The sequence below is a fragment of the Mesocricetus auratus genome, unplaced genomic scaffold (genome assembly GCF_017639785.1).
Source record: "Mesocricetus auratus isolate SY011 unplaced genomic scaffold, BCM_Maur_2.0 Super-Scaffold_100676, whole genome shotgun sequence".
In the NCBI taxonomy this organism is placed as follows: domain Eukaryota; kingdom Metazoa; phylum Chordata; class Mammalia; order Rodentia; family Cricetidae; genus Mesocricetus; species Mesocricetus auratus.
This window is the reverse complement of record NW_024429266.1, coordinates 179,823,983-179,837,128: the sequence shown is the minus strand read 5'-3', so window position 1 is coordinate 179,837,128 and position 13,146 is coordinate 179,823,983. Positions and strand designations below refer to the sequence as shown.

The window sequence follows — 13,146 nt, the reverse complement described above, 5'->3', positions numbered from 1 at the left end:
GTAGTGAGTACCTTTACCACAAAAATGAATTGCTTGTTGTGAAGGAATTCCTTTTTTTTGTGTTGTGTTCTGGTAGTTGACAGCTTTAAGTTCATTTAAGTCTTTACTATGTTTTGTTTTATTCTTTTGTGTATGTATGAAAATATGGGTCCAAACCATTGTTCCTCATGTAGATTCAGTTTTCCAGCATTGTTCATTAAGAAACTAGTCTTTCCTCACTGTGTATCCTAGCACCTTTGCCAAAATTCATTTATTTTAAATTCAAGGACTTGTTTGTATGCCATCTATTCTGTTCTAATGATGGCTATTTCTGTTTATATACTATGAACATTTTATTATTTTTGTTTCTGTAAATTTTCAATAGAGTTTGAAATCAGAAAGCATGAATTTTAAATTCTATAAATACAAATGTAACATAAAGCAACTAAAGAAGTAGCTCACAGTTTGGGAGAATACATTTGCACAATGTATAAGAGATCTGCCTTTAAGAAAAAGATGCCCTAAACAATGATAGTGGTAGAAACAGGAGTGGCCACAGACTATATTAAAAGAGGTTTAACGCTTCTGTGTTTCAGGTGTGAGGCTTGCATTGGTTATTTTATCTTTTCATGCGCCTTTCTTTTATTCTGTAATTTCATTGTTTGCAATAAAATACATTTTTATTAGAAAACTGCAGCATTATTGTAATAGTTTGTTTCCTATATTGGTATATAGGGGAAAAATGGAATTGTTTAAAAGAATTTGCTATTCAGATACTCTTTGTCAGGTAAGGCATATAAATAGACGTCTACCTTCTGTGCACACATGAAAGCTTTGTCTCCCTTTCTCCATCAACAGGCAAGTGAAAGACCAGAATAAGAAGGTAGCAAATCTGAAGCACAAGGAGCAGGTGGAGAAGAAGAAGAGTGCACAGATGCTGGAGGAGGCCCGGAGAAGGGAGGACAGTCTCAGCGACAGCTCCCAGCAACTGCAGGTCAGAGCCCCAGTATGTAGGAGTGCATGCCAAGACTGTCTGCTGTTGGCGCTTCCTCTGTGTCCTCTTCTTCCTTCTCTTTCTAACCCTGCTTACTGTCTTCCTCTTAGACTATCTATTTAGCAAACAAACAAACAAAAAGGAATGGCTTTTAAATAGGAAGGCAAGTTTTATTCCACAGCTATGTGAGGATACCTCAGCATAGGAGGAGTCATCTTGCTTCAAGTTGATCACACTTTATTGGTAAGTTCAATGTCAGTTCAATGAGTGTGTTACAATAAAACTTCAGAATTGTCAGTTCTGTCTGCCAGTCCCATTCATTAAAGTGTTGGTAATTTTGGTGTGTGTGGATCCATCTTCTTTTTTCTCCCTCTTTGTATTTTACTTTTGAAGTTATTATTATTATATGACAATAAGATAATAATAGTTCATTTTATGTGTATAGGTCTTTTGCCTGCATATATGTGCCCCACTTTAGTGTGTCTGGTTCCCTCAGAGGGTGTCAAATCTCCTGATACTGGAGTTATATATAGCTGTAAGCCACCATGTGGGTGGGAATTGAAAAATGACATTTGGAAGAGCTGCCAATTTTCTTTAATTTCCTTCCTTCCTTCCTTCCTTCCTTCCTTCCTTCCTTCCTTCCTTCCTTCCTTCCTTCCTTCCTTCCTTCCTTCCTTCCTGTCTTTCTTTGCTCCCTCCCTCGCTCCCTTGCTCCCTTCCTTCCTTCTTCCTTCTCTCAAGACAGATTTTTTTTTTTTTTTTTGGTTTTTCGAGACAAGGTTTCTCTGTGGCTTTGGAGGCTGTCCTGGAACTCGCTCTGTAGACCAGGCTGGCCTCGAACTCACAGAGATCCACCTGCCTCTGCCTCCCAAGTGCTGGGATTAAAGGCATGCGCCACCAACGCCCGGCCCTCAAGACAGATTTTCACTGATTAATAGTCCTGGCTGTCCTCGAACTCACTTTGTAGACCAGGCTGGCCTCAAATTCACTGAGATCTGCCCTCCTCTGTCTCCTGAGTGCTGGAATTAAAGGCGTACCACCACTGCCAGGTGCTGCCAGTTTTCTTTTTCTTCTTCTTCTTTTTTTTTTTTTTTTTTTTTTTTTTTGGTTTTTCGAGACAGGGTTTCTCTGTATTGTTTTGGAAGTTGTCCTGGAACTAGCTCTGTAGACCAGGCTGGCCTCGAACTCACAGAGATCCGCCTGCCTCTGCCTCCCGAGTGCTGGGATTAAAGGCGTGTGTCACCAATGCTCGAATACTACTAGTTTTCTTAATCACTGAGTCATCTCTCCAGCCCTTTCTTTCCTTCTTTTTATTTTTTAAAGGTGTACATGACCCATTTATTTATTTATTTATTTATTTATTTATTTATTTATTTATTTATATGTTTTTATGTGTGCGGGTATTTTGCCTGTATGGCAGACTGTACCACATTTGCACCTGGTGCCTGTGGATGTCAGAAGAGAGCACCAGATATCATGCAACTGAACTTACAGATGGGTATGAGGTGCCATGGGGGTGCTGAGAATCAAATCCAGCTCCTCTGGAAGAGCAACCAGATCCCAGTTATTCACATTAATTAAACCAGGCCCAATCACAATAGTAGCAGCTCTAGTGTGATGAATACAATAGCTTTCTGTTGTTTATGTTAGGCCTAAGCAGCTGGGGAATTCATTGCAGAAGCACTAAAATACTGTATCACCCTGCTTTCTTACTGGTTCGGCAATGGCTTTAATGCTGTGTCTCCTATGTCTGTAGGCTGGCCCCGTTTCTCGTGGCCATATACTTTTGAAAGAAGGTTACAGAGTATGTCAAGCAGTCACTGATCCATCTGCAGCCCCTTGAAGGCAGCAGTGCTGCTGTCATCTTTCCTGCAGTGTCTGCTACAGTGTTACTTCAGTTCATAACCACAGAGCAGTGACTACAGAGATATGGGAGTTACTGTCTGAATCTGTTCTAGATTCATAGTAACTTCATTCTAGATGTAAGGACTTTAATTATTGAAAAAAATTACTATACTACCTTTTGAAAATGTGCCTTATCAATTTCACACTTGCCAAAGCGTCAGATTGCAATTTTCTCCTCTTCCTACAGGTCTTCCTTTTCAAAATGTAAATCTGATGGGTGGAAAGTATTCATTTGGGGGAATTTCTTTTACTTCATGACCCTTAGTAGTTCAGAATTATTTTTTTGTTTTACTTAAAATGTTTGTTTACCTATTTCCTTAGCACATGTATTTAATTGTGGGAGAGGCCATTTTCTGGGTAGGGGATATGAGATGGAGAAGTTCATGTATTGCTGTTCTTTTGACTGTGGATGCAGTTTGAGCAGCTGCTTGGTTTCTGCTGCCTTGATTTCCTAGCTGTGGTATATTGTACCTTGAACTATGAGCTAGGATGAGCTGTTTCTCCTCCTCGCTGCATTTGTTGGACATTTTGTTATGGCAGCAGGGGAGGAAGCAAGGGCAGCAGTGAATAGAAATGAACAGGCTACTATGATAGTTGACTTCCCAAGGGATGATGTTGGACACTAAATTTAGGAAGTTAACCCTAGGAAAGAGTACCCAGACATTAAGGTAGAGCCTGAAAGGGACACGTAAAGATCAGAGGAAATGAGTTTAAAGTAAGGGTCATTTATAGGCAAAAGCTGTGTGTGTTTAGAGAGCAGTAAATAAGGTGGAGAGTGGGCAAGCATCAATCAGATCAGAAAGGATTTTAGTGACTACTAAAGCAGGTTTAAAGTGAAAGGATAAGATGATGTGCTTTGTATTTTGATAGCATTGGGGTAAAAGGAATGACTGGAAGAAGATGAGTTGTGATGAAGAAAGTGTTTAGTTTACAGATATTTATGTCAATGTGTGTAATATTGGGTGGCAGACACAGGAACAGAATAGAAGACGGAGCAAATTCTTCCTTTCATGGAGACAACATTCTAATAATTTCTGTAGTATAGTAATAGGAAGGAGAGTAGATAATAGAAGACCAATATGGAAAGAGAACGCAGTCTAGAGCAGGAGACAGAGTAGGAGACAGACCTCACACATCACAATTGACTTGACTGGTGGGTTCTCCAGGATATAACTCCCTGGAGTCCTGATGAACATGGGCTGCCAAGATGCTGAGATGAGGGGCATCCTGGCTGAGTGGTCTGATACAGTGCATGTGGGGATAATCTCAGAGGTCAGAAGAGGAAGTGGGTTTTCCTGAAGCATGAGTTACATACAGGTGATTGTGAACTTCCCCGTACAGGTGCTTGTATCTGTCAGGGTTTGGACCATGGGTGGGCTATGTGAATAGTAGAGGAAGGTAGAAGAGATGATGTGTGACCTCTGTCACAGGTTATAATTGGACATAACAGACATATGGGATTTATTAGAGTGCTTTACAAGCAAAGCTGTGGTCTGGCTAGTCTATCAGTAGTGTCTCTTGAGTCCAGAGTTGTTCAGTCCATAAGGTTAGATGTCCCAGCTGGTCTTCAGTCTCTTTCATTTAAAAACATGAGAGTGGAGTTGCTGAGTCATGTAGTAGTTCAGATTTTAATATTATGAGGTACCTCCATCTGTTAGCCATATGTGTGAGACCATGTCCCTGTCTACATCCTCATGAGTGTTCATGTCTTCTCTTTTCTATAGTAATCTAAAAGGATCGAGATAGCTCTTTGTGGTTTCTAATTATATTTCCCCAGTGATTAATAATGTTGAGAATTTTGTTTTCAAAATTGTGTACCATTTTTATGTTTTCTTTTAATATATATACACATCTCTTTTGCCCTTTTAATGAACTGGATAACTGTTTGGTTTATATGTATTTTTGGATATTAGCCCTTGTCAGATTATAGTTCAAAATTTTCTCTTCTGCAAGAGTTACTTTGCTCTTTTGATTATTTGCTGTAATGCAGAAATTGTTATTGTTTGAGGTAATCCTGCCTGTCTGATTTTGCTTCTGTTGCCAGAGCTTTTAGTGTTTTATTAAAAAGCAAAAAAACCTTTCTTCAACTCAATATCTTGAAGTTGCCACCAGTAGTTTCTTAGCCCCTCCCCCAAGTAGTTTTTTAGTTTAGTTTTGTTCTTTTTTTCCTCTTCCCTCATCTTTTTTGTGTGACATCTTACAGTGTAGTTTGAGATGGCCTTGAACTCATGGAGACCAGCCTGCCTCAGGTTTGTGAGTACTGTTTAGATGGGAGTTACCACACCTGGTTTTAGCTTCAGTTCTTTAGTCAGTTTTGTGTTGACATATTCTAAGAGATAAGAGCTTGAAGCGTTTATTCTTCGTATCAGCATCCTGGCAAATTTTGATACTCATTTTCATATTTTAATACAAGTCAATACTGTGTTCTGAATCCACTGGCCTTTTAAAAAAGGGGTTGAGAATAGTCTAAGGGATCCATGGTTCCATTCTTCTTGGCTTTTTCTTTCATCTTTCCTACTCTTCTACTGTCTTTGTGATCCTAAAGACTGGTCATATAGATGGGAAGTTATATTTTAAAGTCCTAGAGTATATTATTTGCTTAACTAAATTATTCATTCATATTCAAGCTAGTCTCTCTCTCTCTCTCATACACACACACACACACACACACAGTTGTTTTTCATTTTTCATAAGAAGAGATTCACTTTCTTGAAATGTTAGTAAGCATCCTCATTTTTAAGAAAAGGTTTTTCAGACATTGTCTGTGTAATTGAGTCTGTCGTGCAGGTGTGACTTCCCAAAGGGAGAGAGTGCTATGGAACTGACTCTTAAGCAAAACTCCATCAGAGCTGGCTTTCAGTTTAGTTTAAGCAGTAGTTTTTAAAAAGTTTTATGATTTTAAATAGCTAACCTCTTACTGCTTATAGCTTCTTACACCAGTAGCTTTCTTCTCTTTGTTGTAGACAGCAAATCTATCATGTCTGTCTTGCTTCACTAACTTGATCCTATGCTCTTAGTAATAGACTTCAGCTTCCTTCTTCCCTTGTTCAATTCTTTGCTCTATGGAGGTATCTTTCTGGCCTCAATTTGCTTCTGAAGAGAAGGATGTTTAATACTTAAATGGCCCCTCCTTAATGAGTAGGCACTTTCTGAATTCTGATTAACCTTCTTCATCGAGTCTTCATCGTTTTCCAGGACAGTCTTCGTAAGAAGGATGACAGGATTGAAGAGCTGGAAGAAGCACTGAGAGAAAGTGTACAGATAACTGCAGAGCGTGAAATGGTGCTGGCACAAGAGGAATCAGCCAGGACCAGTGCTGAGAAACAGGTCTGCGATTTTATGTAGCTACTAGCAATGCTGCTGGGTAAAACACAGGTAAAACCAGTGTAGTTTTAGGTGAGCTGTACATGCTGACTATACATGGGATTTCAAAACTACTTCATCAAGTATTAGTTCCTAGCCTTGTGAATTGACTAAAATATAACTGTGCAAGGGTTGGCTCATGTTAATGTTGAGATCTCTGAAGTAATAACTTAGGAATGATTCAGAGATATTTATGTAGTAAAAGCTAATAAATCATGTGACTGACATAGCATGCAACATATCTGTTTTGCTATATGACTGTGAAAAAAACCCAACTTTGGAGGTGAATGAGAGAGCACAAACATGTCTCAGTTAGAAAATAGTTTTCTATTTAAGGGTATAAAAAGTTAATAGAATATTTGCATGAGATAGATACGGTAGCACTCCACAGTCAGATTTCCCTGTCTTGGCCTGTGGTAACATGAAAGGTTCTGCCATTGCTGTGCATAGCATTTGTTTTATATGCTTTTCTCTTAGGTCTCTGTATATTTGCTTTTGACTCTTTATTAAAAGGAAGAAGTAAAGATGGGAGCTGTGAATGGAGGAACAATTTTACTAAATAAAAACTGTAATCTTGGGACCTATTTTGAAAATGTGACTTTAGGTTTTAGATCTACCTAGCACAGATACCATAACATTTAATTTTTGTAGCTCCCTGCCCCTTGTGTATGTGAGAATAATAAAGACTATCTAGGTGTCTTAGTTAGGTTTCTATTGCTGTGAAAAAACACCAAAATCAATGGCAAACAGTTCATGCCACAGTCCATCAATGAGGAAAGTCAGGCCAGGAACCCAAACAGGGCAAAAGGACCTGGGGACAGGACCTGATGCAGAGGCCATGGAGGGTGCTGCTTACTGACTTACTTCCCCCTGGCTTGCTCAGCCTGCTTTCTTGTAGAATCCTGGGACTATCTGCATAGGGGGTGCCCATAGTAGGCTGGGCTCTTCCACATCTATCAATAATTAAGAATACACGACAGACTTGCCTACAGGCAACTCAGGCATATTTTTCTTCTGAGGCTCCCTCTTCTCAAATGACTCCAGCTCCCTTCTGTTGACATAAAGTTAGCCAGAACAGCAGGTAAACAGAGTTCAATGACATAGTAGTAGGAGTCTGATGGGTTAACACCCCCCACATACACACTGAGAAGCTGCTGCTATTGCGAATTAAGGAGATCAGATGGTAAAGTAATAACCCACGTGAAGGCAGATACCTATAGTAGGTACCTGATAGAGTCCCTATATGGCTGTTGTGGCTTCAGTAATAGTATTTAGTATTTTATTGTTCCTGAATGTGTAACAGTGTTTATGAGATTGGGTATATCAGCATTTGGAGCATATGTTTATAATTCTTCTGTCTTCCTGATTTACCACTCTATACGTAAATAATGACGTACTTTACCTCCCACTACTCCCAGCCTGTGTTCTTGGGATGGAGTGCAGATTCTCATGCTCACACTGCGGCCACTTGACTGGCTGAGTATTCCTCCCAGCGCCTGCCCTCCTGTCTCTGACTTTACTACCAGCCACCTACAACTTCTTTCCAACTAACTTGAAATGCACATAACTAAGGACATATTCTACCTCCGTGGACTAAAACTTAAATATGTGACCCCTTACTTGAAATATGGTTTACAAAATATACAGTTTATACTTCAAACAAGATACATTTAATGATTGTATGTTATCTGCCAATTCCTGAGATAAGTACTCTCTGATCCTCCCAAAAACAGTATAGAATGGTTCCAAATTTCTTAGAGAGTTCGAGATCTCTGCTTGAAGCAGTGTCCCCATTTTTACTGCTAGTCTGGAGGTATCCTACTTCTGTAGAATATTTGTGGTCTTTCAGATCTCACTTCTGTGTGTCTGTAGGATTTTGAATAGTTCCCTTCATTTATCTGTTTTGTAACCTGTTACTATTAGCTATTTATATAATATATAATAGGTATATTACTTATGAGCTCCCTGGGTGCTGAAGGTGTGTCTGTGTACTCTTGTGATTTTGACAGTGACAACCTGCTGAGTAAACAGTGGCATTAAATGAACATCTAAGTGACTTAATTCCATTTCATTAATGAATAAGCAAATGGAATTTTATTCCTACCTCTGTGCCTGCACACTCAAGGAATACAGTCCTCTACTAATTAGGCATTCTGGGGGTTAGTAGTAATTATATGATTTATTTTGCAATAGTTATCAAAGCAGTATTTTAGAATATTTTATTCTTTGTTTTAGCTGGTTTTCTGATGAATTTACTATTCACTTTGTCATCAGAACAGATAAAAAGTAGTTCCAATTATATATTTAAATACTTAGAGTAGCAATTTTCAAGTAATGTATTTTTTTTTTGGTTCTTGGTCTTAAAAGATTATAGGTGTAAAGCACAAATAAAATTAGAACTCATTATTATCTTTACCTTGTCTTCAAGGGTGGGAAAATATGTGTCTTAGAGGATGAATGTACAAAATTCTAGCCACCTGTTACTTGCTATTTTAACTAATGGAAGCTTGCATGAAAGTCTTAGGTAACAGCTGATCCTCAACTGAAAAAGTAAGTGGTTTGTACAAATGTACTTATGTATAAATTCAGAAATATAATAGGCATATTACTTAAAAATACATCACAGCATTATAGTGTCACCTAATAATAGTGTTCTATTAATATGAGAGTCTTTCATAATTTGATTTTATTTCCTTTTGGATTGTACTGCTGTCCTTTGGCAACTTTTGCATTAAAGTTTTCAATATTTATCTTATATCTTCCTGTCTTTGAAATAGGGTTATACTATTTGTAAAAAACAGTTTCTTTTCTATTGTGTCTAATAGGCTAGTTTTTTTTGTTTTTATAAATGAACTAATATTTAATACATGTTAACACTTTAAAAAAAAGCACTAGACCACCGTATTGTTTGAAGTTTTGAAAATGGCATTTTTAAATCACTAAAAACATTCTGGAAAAGTCTAGTAGTCTTAGTTCTATTTTCTTTTTTTTTTCCAGATTTTTTTTTTTCATTTAAATTGGAAACAAGCCTGTTTTACATGTCAATCCCAGTTCCCTATCCCTCCTCTCCTCCCCTACTAACCCCCATCCCATTCCCTTTCTGCTCTCCAGGGAGGGTGAGGCCTTCCATGGGGGATCTTCAACATCTGTCATATCATTTGGAGCAGGGCCTAGACCCTCCCCCATGTATCTAGGCTGAGAGAGTATCCTCTAGGTGGAATGGGCTCCCAAAGTCCATTCATAACCCATTCTTATGGGCTAAATACTGATCCACTGCCAGAGGCCCCATAGATTGCCCAGGCCTCCTAATTGACACCCACTATCAGGAGGTCTGGGTTGGTCCTATGCTGGTTTTCCAGCTATCAGTCTGGGGTCCATGAGCTCCCCCCTTGTTCAGGTCAGCTGTTTCTGTAGGTTTTACCAGTCCTGGTCTTGACCCCTTTGCTCATTACTCCTCCCTCTCTGCAACTGGATTCTAGGAGTTCAGCTCAGTGTTTAACTGTGGGTGTCTGCTTCTACTTCATCAGCTACTGGATGAAGGCTCTAGGATGTCATATAAGGTAGTCATCAATCTCATTATTGGGAAAGGGCATTTAAGGTAGCCTCTCCACTATTGCTTAGATTGTTAGTTGGTGTCATCCTTGTGGATCTCTGGACATTTCCCTAGTTCCAGATTTCCATTTAAGCCTATAATGGTTCCCCCTATTATGGTATCTCTTCTCTTGCTCTCCTTGTAATAGGCTATATTTAACTTTTAAGAAATTCTTTACATGTATTTATTTTTGTATGATTAGGAGCATGTATGATATGACGGTCATAGGACAACTTGTGGATGTTAGTTTCAAACCTCTACCACGTGTGTTTTGGGGATTTAATTCAGGTCATGATACTTGGCAGCAGGTATTTTTGCTATCTGAACTATCCCACCAGCTCCATATATACATAATTATTTATATTTTAACCTCTTTACTTACCCTTCAGAGTCTTAAGCTGAGTTTCATATCTTTAGTGACAGATTATTGAACTGAACAGCTGAGTGGTTTGAAAGTATCACATATACAAACTTTTTTTGGAACTGTGTGGATCACTCTACCTTATAGAAAATCTAGTTGTTTTGATGTATGCTTAGAAAGATCAGGAACTCATTAGAGTCTGATGGAAATGTATCATCATCTCTTTTAATGGTGACACCTGGCCTCAAAACAAGTGCCATGAGAGCAATTCCACTCTGGACAAGAAACTTCAGAGGCCTACACGGTTTCTATTTCAAAGAAAATGATGCAGACTTTGGCCTGTAGAAAGTAGTTGGTAATTAAATGTGCAGTACTGTAACAGAAATCTTTGTTTAGACCTCTCTTTTTTATCTGAGAAAGATTGTAGGAAATGGCCTGTAAGCTAGAAGAATGACATTTTTTTAAAATAATGACAAGCAAAAATCCTGCATTTTAAAAATATTTTCAATTAATAATATATAAACTCAGATACTTAGGGATCAAATGTCAAAAGAATTGGAACCATTTATATTTTTGTAGACTTTCAAAAATATAAAATAAGTAAATCAGTGGATAAATTGAAACACTGTTTTGGATATGTATGTGTAGATGTGCATGTTCATGTGTGTTCGTGCACATGTATTCACACACATGCATATGAGGGTCAGAAGACCACCTCAGGTATGCTTCCTCAGGTACTGCCCACTTTTGTGGTTTTGTGTATTTGTGCATGTTTGTTAAGACCAGAGGTCAATATTAAGCAGCCTCTTCGTTACTCTTTACCTCATTTAAAGAATGTTTATTTTTATGTGTGTGGGTGTTTGGCCTATGTGTATGTATGTCTGTCTGTGTGCCATTTACTTGCACAGGCCAGAAGAAGGTATCTTTGGAACAGAAGTTACAGATGTTTGTGAGCTGCTGTGTGGATGCTCTGAAAGAGCAGGAAGAATGCTTTAAGCTTCTGCCCTCTCTCTAGGCTAGGCTTTCCATTTCGTTTGTTTGAGACCAAATCTCTTACCTGAAACTCACCCATTTAGTTAGACTGTCTGACTAGTATGCCCCAGGAATCCTTCTGCCACAGCACGGGCATTACAGACATATACTACTATGCCTTGGTTTTTATGTGGGTGCTGCAGATGAAACTCAGGTTCTCATGCTTGCATGGCAAACACTTTAATGACTGAACTGTATTTCTAGCTGCATTGGAGACAAGGTCTGTCACTGACCCAGAGCTGTTTAGCTAGGCTAGGCAGGTTGGCTAGTGAGCCCCAGCTAACATGTGTTTCTGCTTCTCTAGCCCAGAGACTGGAAGAGTGTGCCATGTTACCCAGCTGTCTTTCCATGGGTTCTGAGGATAGCACTAAGTTCTTCACACTTGCAAGGCAGTCATTTCATCACCTGCAGTGTTTCCCCATTTTTGTGTACTAGTGTGTGGGAACCTTCATGTTTATAGTAAGCATGTCAGACAATGTAAATTTTACCTCAAGACTAATTTAAACTGCTATTTCTGTACATCTAATAACTGTCCTAAAATTTGTGGGAAAAGGAAGGAGTCACTTCATTTTAAACAAAAAGCTCCCTTCAAATGTTGTCTTATTATGTCCTCTGTGTGGGGGGTGGGGTGGGGAGGTTTGCATGCAAGCCTGCATGCATTCATGTACACACTCACATGACACTTGGGAGTTCCTTTTCTGGACTGTAAGATACTAAAGTCCATTTATTATTTATTTATTTACCTTTCTGATAAGGTAAAATAACTCATTGGAAACTACCTTGCATTTTGTTTAAAGTCATATTTATAAAGTTATTTTATGAACAGTTTTGAAATAATTATTGTCATGTTTATATTAAATAACAAAAACGTATCTCAGTTTCAATAAAATTATTAATAAAAAGAAAAATACTACCAATCATTTAGAGGATTAACAAGTAAAAGGTCAACAGCATGCTTTTAAAACATTATAGTATTGGTAATGCTAAAAGATTTAACTCTCTGGTAGAAATATTGAGGAAATTGTCAAACAAAAACAATAAGTGTTTTTGAAAAGTGCAGAAATTGAATATGTGCTAGGCAGCAAGAGTGGGATTATATAGAATTTAAACATCTATAGGCCAGTGGCATAATCTTTTAGTGTGGTAGACTTTACTCACTTATGTATTATAGGAGGATAAATCTCTGAATTGTTAGATTCCTTCACTAGTTCTTCTGTTTTGTGCCTGCTCTTAAAGTTTATTTTCACACAAAGTAAAACACTTAGATTAGTCAAGTTTTAGCCATCATAACTCCCTCTGTAACTTTGCCAGTTGGGGTCAGTAGATAGCTACTATAACAGTTCTAAAGCTCCAGGAGGTAACCGTGTGAGATAGTAGGACTAAAACTGTCAAAATCTGACTGGTAGGTATCTAATAGGGATTTTTTTTAAGTATGAATTTAGAATGGTTTCTTGTTATCATGCTTTCTTTAAAAAGTGTTTTTAAAAAGAATAACATATAATTCTTGACATTCAGGAATTACTTATATCTCTAAATTTGGACTTGAGTTTTCATTTTTCATTGATATTTTGTACAGTTGTAATCAAATGAAAAATTAACTTGTAGTGGACCTAAGCAAAAGTTTGGCATATCCCAGAATTGTTCCTTAGACATAAGTGCCAGAACCTATTGATGTTCTCATGGTCAACATGCTATACTTCTGTCTATGCTGTGTGAGACCTACTATACTAGAGAGCATTTGGGGAACTTCCAGAATTGCACATATGCTCTGTTTATAATGAGTGCTTGAAAGTTTTGGACCTTGCTCTCTTATGTCATTCAGAGAAATTTAATAAACCCAGGTACTGATCCTGGTAGTAATTATCTAAGATACAATGATAGGTGAGCCCTGGGAATCAGGCAGCTTCTCAATGACTTCTG

The 13,146-nt window shown here is 38.1% G+C and overlaps 1 protein-coding gene across 11 annotated transcripts in view; it reads left to right on the top strand.

Annotated features, from left to right (window-relative positions):
• The window catches only part of Erc1 (ELKS/RAB6-interacting/CAST family member 1), a 294,181-nt gene that overhangs the window by 127,542 nt on the left and 153,493 nt on the right, over nucleotides 1–13,146 (top strand). For 8 of the 11 annotated variants that reach the window (XM_040739041.1, XM_040739040.1, XM_040739039.1 and 5 more), the window contains 2 exons: nucleotides 838–973; nucleotides 6,074–6,205. In XM_040739041.1, coding sequence (XP_040594975.1) covers nucleotides 838–973; nucleotides 6,074–6,205 — 268 coding nt within the window. The remainder of the gene's footprint in view (nucleotides 1–837; nucleotides 974–6,073; nucleotides 6,206–13,146) is intronic. The other 3 variants (XM_040739043.1, XM_040739047.1, XM_040739046.1) reach the window with 1 other exon arrangement.